Source organism: Ornithorhynchus anatinus, chromosome 1 (genome assembly GCF_004115215.2).
Source record: "Ornithorhynchus anatinus isolate Pmale09 chromosome 1, mOrnAna1.pri.v4, whole genome shotgun sequence".
Taxonomy (NCBI): domain Eukaryota; kingdom Metazoa; phylum Chordata; class Mammalia; order Monotremata; family Ornithorhynchidae; genus Ornithorhynchus; species Ornithorhynchus anatinus.
Genome location: NC_041728.1, coordinates 84,779,249 through 84,804,217, shown reverse-complemented (window position 1 = coordinate 84,804,217; position 24,969 = coordinate 84,779,249). Strand labels below are relative to the sequence as shown.

The following is a 24,969-nucleotide window of genomic DNA, read 5'->3' as shown; positions in this document are numbered from 1 at the left end:
AGAGGATGAGATATTGTCTCTGGGACGTCTGTGCATGTTTGTACCTTTAGTACCCTTGAGCTATGACAAGGAGAGAGATGGGCACTTGCTTTTCCTCCTCCTCCTCCACATAACCCTACTTTGGGGACTCATGAATTTAAGACAGCTTGTTCTCCGGCCTAAATTAAGACACTATGTCAATCCCTTGCCTGTTCTGCCTCTCTTCTGAATGAGTGTTGCCAGAAGCAGCCGCCCCCCACCCTGGCTTACGCTAAATTTCTCAGTAGACTAATATGGAACTACATGGAACTCTCCTAAAACAGCTGGATGTCTCTGATTCCTGAATAACAAAAATAGAAACAACTTTCACTGCTTTAAAACACTGGTTACAGTGACAGAGGCTCCTGAGGTTGATTGCAATGGCGGTGGAGATTATCTTTGCATTGGATGAAAGGAGAGCCACGTCCCATGTTTCTCTTCCTCTTGTCACATTTCTTTCTCAGTCTCTGATGCTAAAAAAAATCCAGTAGGAATACTCATGGCAGTAACCACTTATATAAATAATAATAATTGTGGGCCTTTTATGGTATTTGTTAAGTACTATGTGCCAGGTGCTATACTGAGGCCTGATACAAGCGACTCAGGTTGGACACATCAACAATTACAAGGTAATCAGGTTGTCCCACATGGGGCTCACAGACATAATCCCCCTTTTACAGATGAGGTAATATTTGAGAAGTGAAGTGACCTGCCCAGGGTCACACATCAGACAAGTGGCAGAGCTGGAGTTCTAATCCTGACTCCTGTGCTCTATCCACTGAGCAACACTATTTTTCAAGTCATTAAGCATTTACTATGTGAGCTCACATTTAGATTATGAGCTCCCTATGTGTCCAACCTTATTAACTTGTGTCTACCCCGGCACTTAGAAAATACAGCATAGTAAGTGTCTAATAAATGCCATTATTATTGTTATTATGAATACTAAGCACCAAACACTACACTATTATTATTAATAATAATATTATACACCAAACACTGTACTAAGTGCTGTGGTAGATATAAGCTAATTAGGCCAGAAACAGTCCCTGTCCTATAGGGGGAGGGGGAATAGGCATTTGATCCCCATTTTACAAATGAGAAAATGGGAAGTTAAGTGACTTGCTTAAGGTCACACAGCAGACAAATGGCAGAGCCAGGGTTAAAACCCAGCCCTCCCCTCTCCCCCACCAGCTGGAGGGGAGGGATGGAGCTGATTCCCAGCTCCACTAGTCTTCAGTAGGTCACACTATTTCCCTTTTACTGTTACCTGAATGCTACAGTCCAGTCTGGGTTCAGGATGTGTGGGTAACTATTTTAGTCCCTGCCAGTAGGTGATGTGTGTGTGAGATGATGATAATAATAATAATACTAATAGTAATGGCATTTGTTAAGCACTTACTATGTGCACAGCACTGTTCTAAGCGCTGGGGGGATACAAGGTGATCAAGTTGTCCCACATGGGGCACGCGGTCTTGATCCTAATTTTAGAGATGAGGTAACTGAGGCACAGAGAAGTTGAGTGACTTGCCTAAAGTCACAAGCTGATAAGTGGAGGAGCCGGGATTAGAACCTCTAACTCCCAAGTCTGTGCTCTTTCCACTGAGCCACGTTGCTTCTCTGACGGGGTGGGGTTGGGGGAGGAAAAACAGAGAGAGAGGAGAGAGGTGGGACAGAGAGAAGGAGGGGAAAGTCATGGATTGGTCTCCATGAGAGTAGCACTGGCCAGGGCTAAAGATGTGGTTTTATGCTGTCGAGTTGACTGATCCATAGCGACACCATGGACACTTCTCTCCCAGAATACCCCACCTACATCTGCAATCGTTCTGGTCGTGCATCCGCAGAGTTTTCTTGGTAAAAATACAGAAGTGGTTTACCATTGTCCCCTTCCGCTCAGTAAATTTGAGTCTCCACCTTCATCTCTCTCCCATGCCGGTGCTGCCCGGCAGAGGTGACGTGTAGCAGATTGCCTTCCACTCCCTAGCCACTGACCAAGCCAGGAATGGAATGGATATGCATTTGCTTGACTCTCCCTTTCGTAGTCGAGACTGGTAGAGTACTGGAAACTCTCCAGGTGCGACCCTGAGAGGAGGGGTCTTGCTTCTACACGGACGCAATACCTGAGCAACATCAGTAGTCAATCACTACTCGGTCAACCAGTTCCTAGACAAACGGTGACTTTGAAGGTGGGAACTCAGATGGTGTCAAATCATTGTCTCTGTAGACACCACTGCTTAGGGCCATTAGGACTGTTAGTTGGAAGGAAAATCTTAAAGGAAAAAAAAAATTCTTCTCTGGGGCCTGAAGGTTTCTAAAATAAATTTTATGCTGATTTACTTTTACCGGTAAATTATTTGTGGTTGCAAAATAACTGCAAAACCAATTTTTATAGTATTCTATGACTGTACTACACAAAACAGGCACGTAATAAATATTGATGGTGATGGTAACACACTTCTGATTTTCCCCAGAGAGTAGCCTAACGATGCCCCAGTTACACTGTTCCTGAGATTTAGGTACATGTACGATATTTCTAATATCTAAAATTACCAGTTCAATTTAAATTAGAAAGTCAAACTTTTTTAATGGTATTTGTTAGGGCTTACTATGTGCCAGGCTATGTACCAAGTGCGGTTAGATACAAGATAATCAGATTGCATGCATTTTCCATCCCACATAGGGCTCACAGTCTTAATCCCCGTTTTACGGGTAAGGTAACTGAGGCACAGAGAAATTAAGTGACTCACCCAAGGTCTCACAGCAGACAAGAGGCAGAGCCGGGATTAGAACACGGGTCCTTCTGACCCCCAGGCCCGTACTCTATGTGCTAGGCCACTGTACTTCTCATATAACACACGTCAGGGACGAGAAAAGACCAGTAATGCTACTGCAGGTGAGATTTTTATCAATGTGTGATTAAGGACGAGGCTTCAAAAATCACGAACCTGTAAAAATGGTCTTGCTGCCCTGTTGCATTTGTTTCTACAATAGCTTACCCCTACTTTTGCTTTTTTTTTTGTATTGTAGTCTCCCTTTCTAGACTAGAAGCTCGTCATGGGCAGAGGATATGTCTGTTTATTGTTACATTTTACTTTCCCAAACGCCGAGTACAGTGCTCTAAACAAGGTAAATGCTCAGTAAGTGTGACTGACCGACCTACTGAGCCGTCTGCAGACACTCCATTTTTCATCGCTGCCTTCTGCAGACATTTCATTTTTCATCGCTGCCTTCTGCTTTTGTCTCCTAAAACTGACCACTGCTATGCTGCATTGATGAAAATTTACTTTATTGCAAAAAAAGGCTTCCTAGTATTTCTACTGCCCACCAAATTTGCAGTTTCCCTTGTACTTGGATTTGCACTCTTTGCTCACCTCTTCCTCACCCCTACAGTGCTTGTGTACATATCCGTAATTTATTTATTTGTATTAATGTCTGTCTCCTCCTCTAGACTTTGAGCTTGCTGTGGTCAGGGAACATGTCTACCAGCTCTGTTATGTTGTACTCTCCCAAGTGCTTGGAACTTAGTACTCGGCCCACAATAAGCACTCAATAAATAATAATAATAATGATGTTGGTATTTGTTAAGCGCTTACTATGTGCCGAGCACTGTTCTAAGCGCTGGGGTAGATACAGGGTAATCAGGTTGTCCCACGTGAGGCTCACAGTTAATCCCCATTTTACAGATGAGGTAACTGAGGCACAGAGAAGTTGAGTGACTTGCCCACAGTCACACTGCTGACAAGTGGCAGAGCCGGGATTCAAACTCATGACCTCTGACTCCCAAGCCTGTGCTCTTTCCACTGAGCCATGCTGCTTCTCTTATATGATAGACGGATTGATTGATTACCTATATAAGCTCCTCAGAGAATAGCTACTTGGATATTCTGTGGTTTTTCAGTCTTCTCACGCCCTGATTGCTCAGATGGGAAGCATCATGGCCCCGTGGAAAGAACAGAGGCCTAAGAGTCAGAGGACCTGGGTTCTAATACCCTATTTATTTTGTTAATGAGATGTACATCACCTTGATTCTATTTATTTGCTATTGTCTTAATGAGATGTTCATCCCCTTGAGCCTGTTTATTGCTACTGTTCTTGTCTGTCCGTCTCCCCCGATTAGACTGTAAGCCCCGTCACAGGGCAGGGACTGTATCTGTTACCGATTTGTTCATTTCAAGCGCTTAGTACAGTGCTCTGCACATAGTAAGCGCTCAATAAATACTATTGAATGAATGAATGACTGCCACTTGCCTGCAGTGGGATCCTGGGCAAGTTGCTTGACTTCTCTGGGCCTCAGTTTCCTCATCTGTAAAATGGGGATTAAATGCTAGTCCTTCCTATTTAAATCGTGAGCTCCAAGTGGGACAGGGACTGTATCCGACTTGATTATCTTGTATCTACCCCAGTGCTTAGTATTGTGCTTGGCACATAGTGAACATTTAACGAGTACCATAAACAGTTTGTGGATTAACTGAATTTTTGAGATTTTGTAGTCTGTGATCCTGTTTCTCCATCTGCTTTTGAGTATGGCGCATAGTTAGCATGGAGTTGGTAGAACTGCTGTAAGACGTGGAGCTCGTGATTAATCTTGCGTTCTATAACCCTCGAGAGGGTTGGGCGATACAATTAGTCTGTAGATCTTCAGTTTAGTTTGCATCTTGATTCAGTGTCCTTCTCCCATAGGACACACCAGCCTTCTTGATTTAATTTCCTATCTTTTATTATTCTTGTTCAAATAGCAGTATTTAGAGATGGCCCCTCTCAGCGTCTTACCTGGAGAGTTTCCACTTCTCTACCGGTCTCGTCTACTGGAGAGAGAGTCAAGCAGAGGCGTATCCACTCCATTCCTAGTTTGGGCAGTGGCTAGCTAGTGGAAAGCAATCTTCTACAAATCAAAACTCACCTGTGCTGGGCAGCAGCGGCACGGGAGAGAGTCGAGGGCGGAAATTCAAGTTTACTGCGCAGAAGGAGGCAGTGGTAAACCACTTCCGTATTTTTACCAAGAAAACATTATGGATCCACTACCAGAACGATTGCAAGATGGAGGTGGGGCGTTCTGGGAGAGACGTGTCCATGGTGTCGCTATGGGTCGGAGATGACTCGACAGCTTAAGACCAAATACAGGGATGGAGTTCAACTCTGCCCATGGCTGGATATAGAATTTGTCATGTGCAGGCTGGTACATAACTCTGGTTTTCTTCATGCTGTATCAGTCCTATGGCTGATAGGACTTTGCTGATTTTGAGAAGCAGCTCACAACCATCTCTATCTTTTTTTAAAAATGGTATTTGTTAAGCAAGTACTATGTGCTATGCATAGTACTGGGCACTGGGGTTCACAGTCTTAATCCCCATTTTAGGGATGAGGTAACTGGAACCCAGAGAAGTTAAGTGACTTGCCCAAAGTCACACAGTAGACAAGAAGTGGATTAGAACCCAGGTCTTCCTGACTCCCAGATTCATGGTCTATCCACTAGGCCATACCGTTTCTTCATACCGTGCATCACTGGTCTTTTCTCATCCTTGTGTGTTATATGAGAAGTACAGTGGCCTAGTAGATAGAGTACGTGCCTGGGTGTCAGAAGGACCTGTGTTCTAATCCCGGCTCCACCTCTTGTCTGCTGTGAGACCTTGGGTGAGTCACTTAATTTCTCTATGCCTCAGTTATTTTATCTGTAAAATGGGGATTAAGAAATGGCGCTTCCAGGGAAAAGTCATCAATTTATAGGAGCTGCTGTAGCCCATGATGCTTCCTGACTTGAGATAAAAGAGCCTTCCAGGAAATTGGATTCTGATTCTGACACCAGCTTCCAGATTTCCTGCTGCATCTATGAGCATGTCTGTGTGAGATTTGGTTGAACAAGGCTGGTTGCACTAGATAATAAAACCTGCCTTAACTTTATTAGTAATGTGGAAAACATTAGCTAAGACCCTCACATTCTGCTTCGACCCATCACGTCATCTTGAAGAAAGTAATAATAACCGTGGTATTTGTTAAGCACTTACTGTGTACCAGGTGCTGTACTAAGCGCTGGAGTAGATAGAAGCAAATCAGTTTGAACACAGTCCCTGTCCCACATTGGGCTTATTGTCCCCATTTTACAGATGAGGTAACAGAGGCACAGAGAAGTGAAATGACTTGCCCAAGGTCACACAGCAGACAAGTGGCAGAACTGGATTAGAACCCAGGTCCTTCTGAATGCCAGGTCATGCTGCTTCCCAAAGAACCCGGCTCACTCTATTCCAAGTATTCCAGGAGGCTAAAGGCAGAGAAGCCACACGTACCCAGCAGAGCCCTGGTCTTGGGTCAAGTCAAGTCAGTGGAAGGACATGGGATGTGTCTACCAACTCTATTGTATTGTATGCTCCCAAGCTCTTAGTACAGTGCTGAGCACATAGTAAGTGCTCCATAAATATGATTGACTGCTTGATTAAGGTTGAAGAAAAAAGCAAAGCATAATTTGTGTGGGATTTAGATCTAGGGCCATGCAGGTAGGGCTTCTGGACCCTTTTGTGCCTCAACCATCTCTCAATTAGAGAAAGAAAAACCCGTTCCAGACCTGCTCTCAGGTAGATATATCTCAGTTAGAGCCATTTTTCAGATTAATGATCACTGCATATGCTTGTTAGAATAATAGTGCAGTTTGGGAGATTCAGGGTGTGTACAAATGAGGATAAACTGAAGATCCACTTAGAGTTTAACTGCCCGGAGAAAGGCAATTAAACTAAGAAAATCTAAATCGACCTCTAAAATAAATGGCCCTCAACAGAAGTTGCACACATCTTCGGACCCATGAGTGTGAAAAGATGCAAAAGGATTAAAAATCAGCTGCATGGTGAAGATGCTTCCCAATCCTTCCTTCTCCACAAGCTGGGTCATTTTGTGTTTGACGATAAAATTTTCAGGCTCTTTCTTTTATGACTGGTGTCTCATGTTCCTTAGGTAAGTCTACATTTTAAGGAAAGTAATTTCTTTCCTGGTGTTTTACAACCCTGAATTATACTTTCCCAAGCGCTTAGTACAGTGCCCTGCACACAGTAAGTGCTCAATAAATACTACTGAATGAATGAATGAATGAACCCTGGCATTTAAGTGCAAATCTCCGATTATTGGTATCATATACAATGTGATATAATTGAGGGTTTTATAATGACCTGGGTGTTAATAGGGAATAAGAAAAATACATGTGTGGTCTCTACCCTCAAGTACTGTAAACTCCCTATAGTTAAAATTTCAGTTTTTTTTTTTAATGCAGCAGGTCCATGATCATTCTAAGTTCACTTAACTAAAGAGCTGGGAAGTAGAAGTTATTACAAATTGCTATTTAACCATATTTAACTGCAATAGTCAATTTAATTATTAAGGTAGCACTGTTTTTGTAAAACACATGAACACTAAGTGACTATGGCACATTATCGTCTTTAAAATTTAACTATTTTTTAATCAAAATAAAATAATATTTCTGTGATTCTGAATTCCTAATTTCCATTGTTTGTCTTTACATTTGTTACTGAGCAAATGCAGTGATTCTAATTAACACAAATGAGGAGATCCATTATGTAGGATTCTTTTGTGCTTGGATCATATTTTCTCTAAGATCAGTTTCAATTTGCATTGTTTGAGCAGATAATTTACACATTACCCTAATAAATTATGTTTATTATATTATGCATTCAATTTGATTCCCTATTAATAACTGCCAATTAGCTTTATCATTTGCCTAATTTTGAAAAAGATTCTTTAAAATAGTGGGCAAAGTTCATGAAATACTTTCTGACAATTGAAGGACATCTTTTGGGTTTACGAGGAGACATGCGATATTATTAGATAATTTTTACAAACAATTCACTCTGTTCATTGCTATTAAATTGCTGGTCATGTCATAGTAATTCCTAAGTAATAAGGAGAAAGAAAGATGTCAGACCTTTCTTGTTATTTTCAATTATATATATATATGTATATATGTATAAATATACACACATATATACATATATATATATATATATAATTGCTATACCTGTTTATTCAAATGAGAATGCCAGTGACTCTTTCCTTGTGTCATTTCTAATTAATTACAGAGGAAATTTAATTGAAACATGGGAGATTTTTATCACCCAAAATAATCACACAGCCATTATGTGCACTAACATTCAACGATCTGGTTTTAGTGTTAATGTCGCATTCAGTGTTACCGAGTGGTGGATTGTGTTTTTGGTAAGAAAGTTTATAAAACCTGAATACAACTATATCAGCAAGTTTAAGCTAATGAAATTCTGATAATAATCGAGTTGAGGAACAAGTATCAGGCCAAACCACCCTTCCAAAATACCCAGAGATTTTTGCCATCGTATTTTAATAAATTACTTCATAAAAATGAATTATGTGGGGGACGATGAACAGAACTGCATTCTTTCCATGATTTCCTGAACTAACCACTCAGAGGGTCACATATAAATGCTCCTCAGGGAGTGAGAGGGTAGAGTTCATTTAATAATATTGCATTGCAGAGCCAGCTTGACGCTGGAGCGGGGTCTTGGGTGGACGGGTGACGTGAGGAAGCGGTGCTCCAGTGTCACACGTGCTCGGGGCCACGGCCACTGCCAGCTCCATGCCGCCCTCCAGAGACCACCACCCATCCCTCGAATTTGTAGAGACCGTCTTTTTTTCCAAAGCATCTGCATACCAATGATCTCATTTTACTCTCACGCTATCCCTGGGAGGAAAGGCGAGATGGCTATTATTATCCCCATTTTGCAGAGGAGGAGGTGGAGCCCCAGAGAGGTTAAGTGATTCGGCCGAGGTCAGAGCCGGCCAGTGGCAGAACTGGGATCATCATCAGGATCTCCTGGCTCCTCTTTCCACTAGAGCACACTGATTCCCAGTGCTGTGCTGGGATTTAGGGAAGGTCATCACCAGCAGTGAAAAATTGCAGTCTGGCCTATAGCGTTCTATCAATTAACTAACCAAGGAGCGTGGACTACTGGAAAGATCCCAGGCCTGCGAGTCAGAGGACCTGGGTTCTAATCCGGGCTCCACCACTTGACTGCTGTGTCACCATGGGCAAGTCACTTAACTTCTCTTTGCCTCAGTTTCCTCATCTGTAAAATGGGACTACAATCTCTGTTCTCCCTCCTGCTTAGTAATAATAATAATGTTGGTATTTGTTAAGTGCTTACTATGTGCAGAGCACTGTTCTAGGCGCTGGGGTAGATACAGGGTCATCAGGTTGTCCCTCGTGGGGCTCAGAGTTTTAATCCCCATTTTATGGATGAGGTAACTGAGGCACAGAGAAGTGAAGTGACTTGCCCACAGTCACACAGCTGACCAGTGGCAGAGCTGGGATTCGAAGCCATGACCTCTGACTCCCAAGCCCGGGCTCTTTCCACTGAGCCACGTGAGCCCCATGTGGGGCAGGGGCTGTGTCTGACACAATTAACTTGTATCTACCTCAGTGCTTAGAACAGTGCTTGACACATAATCAATCAATCAATGGTATTTATTGAGTGTTTTCTATGTATGGAGCACCGTACTAAGCACTTGGGAGAGTACAATACTACAGAATTAGCAGGCACGGTCTCCACCCTAACGATCTTACAGTCTAGAGGGGAGACAGACATCACTATGAATAAATAAAAACTTTACAATACTTATGTTAAAGATATCTGCTTAAGTGCGGTGGAGTTGGGAGTGGGGAGATATCAAATTTCCAAAGATCGAAGTGCATAGATGATGTGGAACAGAGAGGGAGCTGGGGAAAAGATGGCTTAATTGAGGAAGGCCTCTTGGAGGAGATGTGATCTTAATATTGTTTTGAAGGTGGAGAGAGGTCTGGGATATATATGGAGGGAGAGGGAGTTCCAGGCTTGGGGAAGGACATGGGAAAGGCGTCAGCGTCAAGATAGATGAGAATGGGGCACAGTGAGTAAACTGGTGCTAGAGGAGTGGAGTGTGAAGGCTGGGCTGTAGTAGAAGGTCAGTGAGGGGAGATAGGATGGGGAGAGCTGATTGAGTATTTTAAAGTCAATGGAAAATGCTTAACTTCTTGAAGTCAGTCATCAGTCAGTCAGTCAACTGCATTTACTGAGCGCTTACTGTGTGCAGAGCACTGTATTAAGTGCTTGGGAGAGATATATACAACAATAAACAGACACATTCCCTGCTCACACTGAAGAGTTTCGAATATAGAGGGGAGGAGACGACAGTAATATAATTAAGTAAATTACAGATATGTACATAAGTGTTTGGGGCTGGGAAGGAGGTGAATAAAAGGAGCAAGTCAGGGTGATGAAGAAGGCAGTGGGAGAAGAGGAAAGGAGGGCTTAGTCAGGGAAGGCCTCTTGGAGGAGATGGCCTTAAGGCTTTGGAGGAGAGAGTAACTGTCTGTTGGATTTGGGGAGAGAGGGAGTTCCAGGCAGGGCATGTGCAAGGGGTCAGTGGCAAGATAGAGATCAAGACACATTGAGAAGATTAGCATTAGAGGAGCAAAGTGTGCAGGTTAGGAGGACTGTGGGAAGGCAGGGGTTCTAAGAGATGCTGCTATGGGCTTGTGAGAAACCATTGTTGTTCTCGGGACTGCAGGAGGGGAGAGGAGAGAGCCAGAGAACTGCCATTAACTGCTGCCCTGCACCTGCACCTCTAGACTGTAAGCTCAGTGTGGGTAGGGAATGTGTCTGTTTATCGTTGGACTGTACTCTCCCAACTGTTTAATATAGCGCTCGGTACACAGTTAGTGCTTAATAAATACAATTGATCGAATGCCTCTGTTTCCTGCACTAAATCAGGGAGACAGGAATTTATCCTCAATAGGAAATGGGGCACACAAGTAAACATTTTTTTTTATGGTGTTTGCTAAGTGCTTACCATGTGCTAGGCACTGTTCAATACATACCACTGATTCTAAACATTGGGGTAGATACAAGCTAATCAGGTTGGATGCAGTCCTTGTCCCATGTAGGGTTCACAGTCTTAATCCCCATTTTACAGATGAGCTAATTGAGGCCCAGAGAAGTGAAGTGACTTGCCCAACGTTAAACAGCAGACAAATGGCAGAGCCGGGATTAGAACCAAAATTCTTCTGACTCCCAGGCCTGTACTCTATCCACTAGGCCATGCTGTTTCTCCAAAACTTATCCAGGAAGCAGCTCTGTGGGGGCACTGGTGGAGTTTACTTACTGACCAGGGGATGCTGTTGAATGACAGAATGCTGGAGAGTGAAAGGTGTAAACAGGAGTGAGGAAGGACAAAGTGGTACAGGAGATGGAGGATGGCATGACGGAGGTGAGGCAGGATTGTGTCAATAACAATAATAATAATGATGATGGTATTGATTAAGCATTTGCTATGTGTCAAGCATTCATTCATTCAATAGTATTTATTGAGCACTTTATATGTCCAGAGCACTGTACTAAACGCTTGGAATGTACAATTCGGCAACAGTTAGAGACAATCCCTGCCCAACGATGGTAAGGGCTGGGATAGATATGTTAATCAGGCTGGACACAGACCCTGTCCCACATGGGGCTCGCAGTCTAAGTAGGAGGGAGAAGAGGTATTGAATCCTCATTTTACAGATTAGTCAAGAACTGGCCCAAGGTCACACAGCAGGAAAGCAGCAGAGCCAGGATTAGAACCCAGGTCCTCTGACTCCCAGGCCCATGCTCTTTCCACTAGGTCTTGCTGCTTCTTTGCAGGAATAGGCCCTGGGTGTTGGAACTATGTGTGTGTGAGGCCCTTCCAAAACCAAAGGGCAACCCCCCTCCTCTTGGAGGGCAGGGCAGTGCTATTATTAGCTTTCCAGAGGCATCGGTGGAATTGGGGCGGGGAGGGGAGTGTTATCAGGGCTGGACTTGCCCACTGGGCTACCAGGAAAATCCTGGTGAGTCTGTCTGTGCCCAGGTTGGCCAGGGTGAGCCACATCGGGCACCGGGCCTGGAAGTTCCACACTGAAGTCCTACAAATTCCCCACAGTGCTAACTGGCTCTGGGTCAACGAATCTCTTGGTGCCAGTTGGGAGAGTGGGATGGTAGAATTAAAGGAGCTTCAGTTCCTAACGTTTCCCTCCTTGCCCTTTGCCTCTCTTAGAGTGTTCTCACTGAGAAGCCTAGGGAGATTGTTATATCCTGGCCTTGGTTATTATGGGAACGGTCTCAGTGGGACCTTGGTTGGGGGCTGGTGGGGAAGCAGGGAGGGTGATGGGGTAATGGATTTGCCCCGTGGTAAAGTGGCTTTGGATATAGCGGAGGTCCATCTTGAGGAGAAGACTAAGTTCCAGGTAGCCTGTCCTTTTCCTGAGACGGTCATCTAGCTGAGAAAAAGATCCTGAGTTTCTCCTGGGAGCCCAACCACTTCACCTAGCAGAGCACATCACACAAGATGTTAGACGCAATTTAAAAATTGTGTCATATGGGTGTCTTTTGTAGGAGAAGACAAGTAGGTGTGCATTTTGAGAGATGTATAATTTTGGATCTTTCAATGAAAGGCACCATGAAACTAAAAAGTCCTATGAAATTGAAGCTAGATTTTGTAATTTGTGTAATGGCTAATTTGGTGCTTTTATAAAAAGAGGTCATGTACACTACAGTCATAGAAAAATGTTTTAAAAGCCTACAGGATACAAAGAGTTTTTACCCCGGTAGGCGAAAGGGGAGAAGGAGACTAAGGCAACAGCCCGTATTCCTGAGCAAGTACCAGAATGGGTGGCATCTTGTCAGATTGAGACCTATTTAACCTATAGGAAAGGAGTGGTGGGATGCCAAAACTGAACAGATAGACAGGCTGACCTTCTTCCAAATAAGGATTTTTGTGCAAACACTCAAGATGATTTATGGCCCCTCTATGCATTACCGTGGTATTGCTGAAGAGTCCAGATGGAACCATCCTCATTACAGACAGAGATAGAATCCCACACAGGTGGTGAGAACATTATAATGAACCCTTGAACATGCCTAAGGCACAGAAAACTGTCCAAAATGCAAAAGCAGGATCTGAGCTCTGACTTTTGAGGGAGTAGGCAGGATGAAGCTGTGGGGAAGGGAGAAAGAACAGAAGAAGGGCGGCAGGAACAGAAGAAGTTGTAGCGTGTGGTCTCGTCTTCCGACCCCATTGGACTGTGGAGATACCTCACCAGTAGCCCCCTCTACCCTCCCAGTTGATCATTCAGACAATGGTGTGCATCGAGCAGTTACTGTGTGCTGAGCACTGTTTTAAGCACTGGGGAGAATAGAGTATACAGTAGAGCTGGAAGACAAGATCCCTGCCCATAAGGACCTGACAGTCTACTGTTGGTGCCATCTTGAAGCCTCCCTCCCATGCTACCCTGTGCCTTTGGGGAGGACTCCAGCAGGAAGATTTAGGATGTTCTGAAGCCCCGGGGCAGCTGCGGCGATTGCCACAGGTCTTGTGGCTGCTGCTGTAACTGAGACTGTTAGAAATATACTAATAATTGAGGTATTTGTTGAGCGCTTACTATGTGCCAAGCCCTGTACTAAGCCCCGGGGTGGATTCAGGCAAATCGTGTTGATCATGGTCTCTGTCCCATGTGGGGCTCACAGTCTCAATCTCCATTTGGCAGAGGAGGTAACTGAAGCACAGAGAAGTGAAGTGATTTGCCCAAGAGCACACAGCCAATATTAGAACCCATGACCTTCTGACTCCTAGGCCCTCGCTCTAGCCACTAGACCATGCATTTTTTTTTGCTGAACTCTAAGCCATGAGGAATCTGAAACTCTGCTTTGCCAGCCCCAGCACCCTATTGCTCTCTTTGTTTTTACGTTTTACTCTTTCATCTTTCCTAAGGTATCTGTCACCAGTCCTACCTTCCCCCTACTCCCTCCACCTGTATTATTAGATTGTGAGCCCCTGGAGGGGTCAGGGACCCTGTTTAATTATCATCCATGTATTTTTTTCATAGTACTTAGTAAGTACTTAGATTAATAAGTAATACTACTACTAAGAAACCTCTGCAGTGGGAGCCATGGAAAGAACCCAGCTTGATAGCACCCCTGTAGAAACCCACAAGCAAGGAGGGGACTTAATCCTCAATCTACGGGCCACAGACAAAATGCCATAATCACTATCTTTAAGAAGAAAGGGAGTCAGAACTGATTGGTGAGTCTCACTCTAAATACCCGGCAAATTTAGTAGAACATATAATTAAGCGTAGGCTCAATGATCGGCTCACAGAGGGCAACCATTACGTGGAGATTTTAAGTATTCTGTTGCCACTGTGGGAGCCAGAGGACCAGTTGGTTTGGCCTCTGTTTTGATCCGACAAAACATTTCCTTTGTTCTGATGTTGCCCTTAACCGAGCCCCCCCCCAATCTGGATTGGAGTTCAAATACCCTGAGGAGGGCACTGGTTAGAGAAAGACAGTCCTGTACATTAAATATCGGTGGTGCAGAGTACAACAATTACAACATGGAGAAATATGCCCCAGTTGTGCTTACCGTGCATGAAAGAGAAATAATTATTTCAAGTGACAAACAGCATGAATATGATTAATCCTCATAAATTGCATCCTGTAGCTTTTGAATACTGTTTAAGTTTTCCTGATGTAGCAGAATCTTGCTGGCTTCCAATCCAAGACTAACCCCCCTTTTCCTCAGCTCCCCCTCCCCCCTCCCTCACCCCGACTTGCTCCCTTTGCCCTACCCCCCCATCCCCATCCCACAGCGCTTGTGTATATATGAACATATCTAGAATTCTATTTATTTACATTAATGCTTTTTTACTTGTTTTGATGTTTATATTGATGCTATCGATGCCTGTTTCCTTGTTTTGATGCCTGTCTCCCCCCTTCTAGACTGTAAGTCCGCTGTGGGCAGGCATTGTCTCTCTTTATTGCTGAATTGTACTTTCCAAGCACTTAGTATAGTGCTCCGCACACAGTTAGCACTCAATAAATATAACTGAATGAATGAGTACACAAAGTCGCAACAATCTCCAATGGGATACATAATTTTTCAATGTACTTCCAATACTACGCCAATAGAAGAGGAGGTAGAAAACTGACTCAAGAAGGCCAACACATTCTCTGGAAGACAGCCAGAGTTTGGAGACAATGTGGCACTAGACTGCAGACTAAATTCAAAGGTCTACAAAACTGCAGTGCTGACCAATCTTCTCTGTGGCTCTGAGACTTGGATTCTCCACAGCTGATGAAATTCCATCCACCTCATTTACCGAATCGACTCAACATCAAATGGAAATTCAGGAGCACAAGCAACCAAGTCCTGTAATGTATTTATTTTTAGTAACGTCTGTCTCCATCTCTAGACTGTAAGCTCAATGTGGGCAGGGAGTGTGTTTATTGTTATATCACTCTATCCCAAGCGCTTAGTACAGTGCTCTGCACATAGCAAGTGCTCAATAAATATGACTGACTGACTGACATTGCCTGAAATCAATCTCTGAACACTGAAATTATGCTCACCACAACACAACTTTGCTGGGCTGTGTGTGTGAGGAGAATGGATGATAGCAGGATACTCAAAATAATTGCTTCATAGAAAGCTGTAATTGGGAAACTAAAAGCCAAGAGGACAGAGGAAACATTTTAAGGATACAATCAAATGACATCCCAGCTGAAAATTGGATGTCAATTGCCACAGGTATTCATTCATTCATTCAATAGTATTTATTGAGCGCTTACTATGTGCAGAGCACTGTACTAAGCGCTTGGAATGAACAAGTCGGCAACAGATAGAGACAGTCCCTGCCGTTTGACGGGCTTACGGTCTAATCGGAGGAGACGGACGGACAAGAACAATGGCAATAAATAGAGTCGAGGGGAACAACATCTCGTAAAAACAATGGCAACTAAATAGAATCGAGGCGATGTACATTTCATTAACAAAATAAATAGGGTAATGAAAATATATATAGTTGAGCGGACGAGTACAGTGCTGAGGGGATGGGAAGGGAGGGGGGAGGAGCAGAGGGAAATGGGGGGAAAAGAGGGTTAAGCTGCCGAGAGGTGAAGGGGGGGTGGTAGAGGGAGTAGAGGGAGAAGAGGAGCTCAGTCTGGGAAGGCCTCTTGGAGGAGGTGAGTTTTAAGTAGGATTTTGAAGAGGGGAAGAGAATCAGTTTGGCGGAGGTGAGGAGGGAGGGCGTTCCAGGACCGCAGGAGGACGTGGCCCAGGGGTCGACGGCGGGATAGGCGAGACTGAGGGACGGTGAGGAGGTGGGTGGCGGAGGAGTGGAGCGTGCGGGGTGGGCGGTAGAAAGAGAGAAGGGAGGAGAGGTAGGAAGGGGCAAGGTGATGGAGAGCCTTGAAGCCTAGAGTGAGGAGTTTTTGCTTGGAGCGGAGGTTGATAGGCAACCACTGGAGGTGTTTAAGAAGGGGAGTGACATGCCCAGATCGTTTCTGCAGGAAGATGAGCCGGGCAGCGGAGTGAAGAATAGACTGGAGCGGGGCGAGAGAGGAGGAAGGGAGATCAGAGAGAAGGCTGACACAGTAGTCTAGCCGGGATATAAGGAGAGCCCGTAGCAGTAAGGTAGCCGTTTGGGTGGAGAGGAAAGGGCGGATCTTGGCGATATTGTAAAGGTGAAACCGGCAGGTCTTGGTAGCGGATAGGATGTGATAGGATAGGATAGGATAGGATAGGACAGGTAGATCTGTCTGGCACAGTAAAATCAAGAAAGAAGAAACTCTGTTGGAGCAAAAGTTTTGCGTGGATTGTGGGACGAAGAAGTAAAAGGAGGTGCTACAAACAACAAATGTACCAACACAGCCAAGTGCAGCCTTTGTGTATACATAACAATAGGGGCAGAACTGAGGAACCCACATTGGTCTTTTCAACCATACACGTGTCCAAAGGTGAATTTCACCTTCATCTTCTTTTTTATGGTATTTGTTAATCAATCAATCAATCAATGGTATTCACTGAGCCCTTACTTTGTGCAGAGCACTGTATTAAGTGCTTGGGAGAATACAAAAGAATTAGCAGTCATGTTCCCTGCCCATAATGAGCTTACAGTCTAGAGGGGGAGACAGATATTAATTTGAATAAATAATTTGTAATATATAATTTAAAGATATGTACATAAGTGCTGTGGGGTTGGGGGTAGGATGAACATCAAATGTCCCAAGGTCACAGATCTAAGTTCATAGATGACGCAGAAGGGAGAGGGAGCCGGGGATAAGAGGCCTTAATCGGAGGAAGGCCTCTTTGGAGAAGACGTGACCTTAATAATGCTTTGAAGGTAGAGAGAGTAGCTGTCTGGTGTATATGGAGGGGGAGGGAGTTCCTAGCTGGGGGAGGACATGGGAAAGGGGTCAGCGGTGAGATTGACGAGATCAGGGCACAGTGAATAAGATGGTGCTAGAGGAGAGGAGGAGTTTGCGGGCTGGGCTGAAGGTAGTAGGAGATCAGTGAAGTGAGGTAGGATGGGGCAAGCTGATTGACTGCTTTAAAGCCAAGGGTAAGGAGTTTCTGTTTGATGCTGAGTTGGATGGGCAGCCACTGGAGGTTCTTGAGGAGTAGGGAGACATGTTTTTGTTGATAAATGATCCGTGTAGCAGAGAGAAGTATGGATTAAGAGTGGGAAGAGACAGGAGGCTGGAGGGCCAGCAAAGAGGCAGATGCAGTACTCAAGGTGGGATAGGGTAAGTGCTTGGATCGGCATGGTAGCAGTTTGGTTGGAGAGGAAAGGGCGGATCTTAGCAGAGTTAAGTGCTTATCATGTTCCGGGCACTGTACTAGGCATGGGGTAGATATGAGCTAATCAAGTTGATTCTATTAATTCTATTTATTTGATTCTATTTATTCTTGATTCTATTTATTGCCATTGTTCTTGTCTGTCCATCTCTCCCGATTAGACTGTAAGCCCGTCAAAGGGCAGGGACCGTCTCTATCTGTTACTGATTTGTACTTTCCAAGCGCTTAGTACAGTGCTCTGCACATAGTAAGCGCTCAATAAATACTATCGAATGAACGAATGAAAAGTTGGACACAGCTCATGTCCACAGGAGGCTCACAGTCTCAATCTCCATTAAAGAGACGAGGTAACTGAGGGATGGCAAAATAAAGCGTGGCTCAGTGGAAATAGCATAGGCTTGGGAGTCAGAGGTCATGGGTTCTAATCCCAGCTCTGCCACTGAACGTCACTTAACTTCTCTGGGCCTCAGTTCCCTCATATGTAAAATGGGGATTAAGACTGTAAGCCCCACGTGGGACAACCTCATTACCTTGTGTCAACCCCAGCGCTTAGAACAGTGCTTTGCACATAGTAAGCGCTTAACAAATACCATTGTTGTTGTTATTTCCCCAGCGCTCGGAACAGTGCTCGGCACATAGTAAGCGCTTAACAAATACCGTGATTATTATTATTACTTCCCAAAGTCACACAGCAGACAAATCGCAGAGCTGGGATTAGGACCCAGGTCCTTCTGACTCTCAGGCCTGTGCTCTATCCATTAGGCCATGTTGCTTCTTGGAGAATGAAGGTCAATAATGTATATCACTTTTCAATGAATGGAAACCATGTCACATTAAAAAACAAACAAGCAGTGTCAGAGCTCAAAGGGTTAGGGTTTTCTGGGGTTCTTCTCTGGCTCTTAGGACTTATTCTGGAATCCCGATGCCTTGGGTGGAGTGCCAGAATGTCTATGGTATGAGACAAGTGGTGGCACACTCCTGTGGTTTAGTGGAAACATTGTTTCTAACAATAATAAAATTAATAAAAAATAATTGTGGTATTTGTTAAGTGCTTATTATGTGCCAGGACTGTAATAATAATAATCATAATAATGCTAAATGTGGTATTTGTAAAGTACTTACTATGCTACATGGAGCAGCATGGCCTAGTGGCAAGTGCCCGGGCTTGGGAGTCAGAGGTCGTGGGTTGTAATCCTGGTTCTGCCTCAGTTACCTCATCTGTACAATGGGGATTGAGAGCGTGAGCCCCACGTGGGACAATCTGATTACCTTATTTACCCCAGTGCTTAGAACAGAGCGTGGCACCCAGTAAGCTCTTAACAAATACCATAATTATTATTATTATTATCATGAGCCAGGCACTGTACTAAGCGCTGGGGTGGATACAAGCAAATCGAGTTAGACACAGTCCCCATCCCATGTGGGGCTCAGTCTCAAACTTCATTTTACAGATGAGGTAACTGAGGCCCAGAGAAGTGAAATGACTTGCCCAAGGTCACATAGCAGACAAGTGGCAGAGCGGAGATTAGAACCCATGACCACCTGATTCCCAGGCCTGTGCTCTATCTACTATGCCATAAGCACTGGGGCGGGTACAAGCCAATCAGGTTGGACACAGTCCCTGTCCCACATGGGGCTCAAAGTCTCCATCCCCATTTAAAAGATGAGGGAACTTGAGGTTCAGACAAGTGAAGTGACTTGCCTAAGGTCATATAGCCGACAAGTGGCAGAGCAGGGATTAGAACCCATGACCTTCTGATTTCCAGGCTCTTGCTCTATCCACTGGAACTGAATTCCTCTTGGAGCACGGCCTACACACTGCTCTCCCAGAACTAAAGGAGCTTCTGCTCTCATCTTTCTCTCAAATTTTCTGGCTTGGGGAGGATTCATTCAGCGACAAAGTCCGGAAGAGGTGTGGGCACTTAGTTCCCCTGACACCCTCTCCCAGTACAAACAAGAACTACAAACCGAATACTAACTGAGAACAGACAATTGGCCACTAAGCTCTTACCACTCCAATATGATAAATCAATAGTATGTATTCTTCTCTGAGAATCGGGCCAGTGATCATTACATGTAGCATATGCTCCTGGGATACACTGATGAACCTTCTGGCACACAATATGCGCTCAATAAATGTGATTGAAGGAATTAGCCTTAGATTATTATTGCTATTACAAGCTATAGAGAACAGCATGGCCTAGTGGATAAGAGTCAGAAGGACCCGAGTTCTAATCCTGACCCCGCTACTTGTCTGTTGTGAGACCTTGGGCAAATCACTTAACTTCTCTATGCCTCAGTCCCTTCATCTGTAAAATGGGGATTAAGACTCTGAGCCCTATGTGGGGCAGGGACTGTGTCCAACTCGGTTTGCCTGTATCTACCCCAGTACCTGGCACATAGCACATAACAAATACCATTATTATTAATAACAAACACCATAGTTTTTATTATTAGTAATATTATTATTATGGAATTGGTTAAATATATACTATGTGGTATACAGTAAGTGCTCAGTAAATACAGTTGACTGATTGACTGATGTGTTAAACACTGTTCTAAGTGCTGGGGAAGATAGAAGTCAATCAGATCAGACACAGTTCCTGTTCCACATGGGACTTACAGTCCAAGGGAGAGGAAGAACAGGTACTTAATACACATTTTACAGATGAGAAAATGGAGGTAGAGTAGCTAAATTACTTGCCTACAGTTACACAGCAGACAATTGGCCAAGCTGGGATTAGAACACAGGCCCTCTGGCTCCAAGACCCATTCTGTTTTCATAAGGCCATACTGCCTCCATATAATAATAATAATAATAGTAATAATACTATTTGTTAAGTGCTTGCTATATGCCAAGCACCATTCTAAGCACTGGAGTAGATACAAGGTAATCAAGTTGTCCCACATGGGGCTCACAGTCTTAATCCCCACTTTGCAGATGAGGTAACTGAGGTCCAGAGAAGTTAAATGACTTACCCAAGGTCACGCAGTATTTCTATTGGCCTACATATTTACTCAGAATCTGGTGTCCCAGTTATATATGTATCCTATTGCATATTAAAGTATATAACATGCACATATCATAAATATAAGGGAGACTCTTGGAACACAGCTCGGCAACTGAAAGTCAGACCAACAAGAGAGCGATCATGGTCTTGCCTTGAGTCGCATACGTAACAGAAGGGATCTGTTTCTACATATATGTGGAACAACTAAAATTTCTTCTGTAGGTAATCCGAGGCTTTTTCTAAAATGGGAATGTTAGTAGCAGGTTTTAATTAGAAAGGTAAATTTGTTCTCAAAGACACGAAGGCAAAAATGCTAATTATAAATGCACAAGGAAATAAATAAGCTTTACAGATTCTGCCAGGTTTGGCTCCTGCTTTCCACATGCACTATTACGCTGTTCACGCCAGGAAAAATCAAAACAGGAAAGAGTAGGGAAACAGAGCGTGGCCCATTCAAAAGAGCCCGGGTCTAGGAGTCAGAGGACCTAGGGTGTAATCCTGCCTCCACTTGTCTGGGTTTCCAGCGGAATGGGACATTTTGAGCCGCAACATCTTAATCAGATGAAATCCTTCAAGATGATCCGATAAACGAATTCATAACAGCTCCTGATCAATTGTCTTCGTAGTTAAATGATGAAGTCAGCCGCCCTTGCGACTGGGGGCCCGAGACTCCCCTGGAGCTGACCCCCATGGCAGGGTCAGGGTCTTTGGGGTGCCGTCTCCCCCAGAGCTGACCCCAGTTCGGGCCGCCATGTCCAGGACTCTCCCCGCCGGTCACGGAGAGCTGCTACTGCTGTAGCCATAGCTAAGTACTTAGTACAGTGTTTAAGCGGTTAATACAGTGCTTTGTATACAGTAAGCACTCAATAAATATGATTGAATGGATGAATACTGTCACCTCCAAGCCTCATCCCCCTCTGGCCTCCCGAACGGAGCCACCCGAATGGAGAAGAGGCGGAGGAGGAAAAGCCAGGAAGCGGTAGCACAGAGAGGGATGGAGAGGCCTCTTTGGAGGGTTGGGAGCTGGGACGCTCTCAGACGGACATAGGAAGCCTCTAATTCTGCCATCGCTACTATTGCACCCGAGTTACGATCCCCCTGTCTGAGCCACGAGAAACCAAGTGATTCGGTCCAAGCCGGGATGGTGCCCACAAGGGATATTCCCCTCAGTGTCTCCTGGCCTCCCGGGGCCACTATCCCTCTGGAGCAGCTCTCCGTGACCGGCAGGGAGAGTCCTGGACATGGCGGCCCGATCTGGGCTCAGCTCCAGGGTAGACGACACCCCAGAGACCCTGACCCTGCCGTGAAGGTCAGCTCCAGGGAAGTCTCAAGCCCCCCGTGGCAAGATCGGTCAACTTTGTCATTTAACTACAAAGACAATTGATCAGGAGCTGCTATGAACCTCTGGAGGGACAGAGAGGAACTCTGGGAGAGGCTGTGTGATTGTGTGGGGGGAATGCATGCACAGAGCTGACCGAGGAGCAGACCTGGGGAGCAGACTCCATGCTGTAAGCTCCTTCTAGATGGTCAACTCATAGTGGGCAGGGAATGTGTCTACCAACTCTGTTCTATTGTACTTTGTCAAGCTGTTAGTACAGTGCTCTCCATATACTAAGCACTCAGTAAATACGTTTGACTGATTGGAGTCAGTTTGCATCATCCATTTATTCATTTATTCATTCATATTTATTGAGCACTTAAACTGTGTGCAGAGCACTCTATTAAGCACTTAGAAAGTACAATTCAGCAATAAAGAGAGACAATCCCTGCCTACACCGGGCTTACAGCCTAGAATCATATGACTGGCAGGTGTTAATCATAGGCACCATGTTGGGTCATAGTGCAACCCCTTTCTACTAGCTATTGGTAGATATGATAGGACACCCAAACGCAGACATACCCCAACCCCAAAACAGACATAATCGCGCTCTCACCCTGGTCCCTTTGTCTGTTTTTGATCATGGACAAATCACTTTTCTGTGCTTCAGTTTCCTCATCTGTAATGTGAGGATTAAATCCGACTCCCACCTACTTAGACTGTGAGACCAAAGCGGGAAAGGGATTGGGTCTGATCTGATTATCTGGTTTCTACCCAGCACTCAGTACAGTGATTGGCACACAGTACACACTTAACAAGTACCATTAAAAAAAAAAGGGGCGATAAAAGACTCACCATCTATTACTGGTTTTGGCTGAGAACTTTTCAGACGAAGAGATGGCCGAAAGCGGGTTCGGTCGTTGAAGCTCCAGCTCTTTTGCACTTTAGTGGGGCTGCCCTCGGCTGTGATGTCCGCGCTTGGGGACCGGCGATCTCCGACCGATGGCTGTCTGCTCTTAACGCTCTGACCCCGGGGGCTAGCCATCCGCACACGCTCTTTAAAACTTAGCTTCTGGCTGTGAAAAATAGAAGTGGGTTTATCCCAGTTTCAGTGAGTAGCTTTAATTGCACTTGCTTTTATAAGACTGCAAACAAATGTACATTTCATTTAGTAATGTATTTTCGGAAGCAGTGATTATAATAATGTGTTTCCCTCATTCATAAGATGAAATGTATTTGATCTGTGTGATTTAACTCATTGTGAAATAGTTGAAATTCTTAGGCACACCGTCTAGTTGAATTCATTAAGGAAGCATTAAGAAGCAGCAGTTTGTGGAGTCAGGCCAAATACAGCCGAATACAAGTTTGGCTTTCACCTTAGGTTTTTCTGTTGGGATTCCAGCTTCACAGAATTTTTTTTTCCAATTAGTTTCATGCTAGAATGTAGCATTTATAATCATTTCTACAGCAAAACAGGAAGACAGTTCTATTTTTTTTCTGCATGCTGCTTATTTTGCAGGCAAGGCTATGACACTGATAGGGTCATGCATTTTCAAGACAGTTTGCGGCACTGCATACCCATCATTAAACAAACATAACTTTTGCTTCCCATTTTCTTTATGCTTACAACATCCATTTGTGTCAGACAAACAACAGATGCAATACAACAGCCAACAAATGTAATGAGTGTGATGACTGATGAATAGAAATGTGATGGTCTATCATGTGTTCGCTAACACAATTTCCTGCTATTAAAGAGGTTATTGATTTGCTGTGGCAGCTACTAGTAAATTGGCTTGGTCAAGGCAGTCAGTTTTGAAATGCCAGCTACACTTGGGAGGAGACTGCCTGAATCGGAGATGGGATTTTCATTAAAAATCAGGCACGGCTCTTATATTGGAATCTGCAACTAAAGATTTTTCTCATCCATATACTTGCTTGTGATCTGGTGAGGTTTCTAAAACTTTAGATTATGAATAAACAAAATCTTTTCTCTTTCTCAGTGTGGCCTAGTGGAAAGAGCACAGATCTAGGTGTCAGAAGACTTGGGTTCTAATCCCAGCTCCTCCACTTGCCTCCTGGGTGACCTTGAGCAAGTCACTTAACGGTTCTGTATATCAGTTTCCCCATCGGTTCTCCCTCCCTCTGTGAGCAACATGCTGAAGAGGGACTGCATCTGATCTGCATATATGATAGAGCCCGGGCCTGGGAGTCAGACAGCCATGGGTTCTAAACCTGCTCAGACACTTGTCTGCTATGTGGCCTTGAGAAAGCCACTTCTCTGTGCCTCGGTCACCTCATTTATAAAATGGGGATCGAGACTGTGAGCCCCACGAGGGACAGGGGGACAGTGTCCAACCTGATTTGCTTGTATCCATCCCAGTGTTTAGTACAGTGCCTGGCCCATAGTAAGCACTGAACAAATAGCGCAATTATTCTATCTCCTCCAGCCCTTAATACAGTGTTTGGCACATAGCAAATGCTTAGGAAATACTTTACTATTATTATTACTATTATTAGGATTACATTTTGTTTGTCATGTAACATTATACACCCCTTTATCCTTCCTCTGATTTTTTCACTGGTAAAATGTTGTTTGTTCATGGAAGGGACAAGCTAGTTATTATAAGCCTGTAAAAATTACTGGGTCCTTAAAAATGCTGAAGAGTTGCAATATGGCCATACCTGCATAGGATAAAATCAGTGCTTGTTTGAAAAAAAAATAGCGAATGTGTTTATGGCACCATAAGTCTTTATGTCCAGTATTTTTATTTTCAGAGCCTGGCCTTCCTCCGGTCACTGAGTTCTGAGCCTCGGAAGTGGTGCTTGTGCTCAGAGAGTCTTGGGAAGGGAGCACAAAGGCTTGACAGCAAGTGGGAGAGTTCCGAGATCTTGCCAAAAGAATGCTGTAGTTCAGAGTGAGCTAGGCCCGCTTCTGCAAAATTGCACTTTTGACACTGCTACTTT

General features: G+C 44.3%; 1 protein-coding gene and 1 non-coding gene across 2 annotated transcripts in view; both read right to left on the bottom strand.

The window, feature by feature from the left end:
* KCNQ5 (potassium voltage-gated channel subfamily Q member 5) overlaps positions 1-24,969 on the bottom strand; it is a 564,859-nt gene that overhangs the window by 42,001 nt on the left and 497,889 nt on the right. The window contains exon 10 of the mRNA XM_007669803.4: positions 22,858-23,078. Coding sequence (XP_007667993.1) covers positions 22,858-23,078 — 221 coding nt within the window. The remainder of the gene's footprint in view (positions 1-22,857; positions 23,079-24,969) is intronic.
* Positions 1,973-2,110, bottom strand: LOC114816883. Its single transcript, XR_003764688.1, has one exon. It is a non-coding gene; the product is annotated as a small nucleolar RNA SNORA7 (small nucleolar RNA).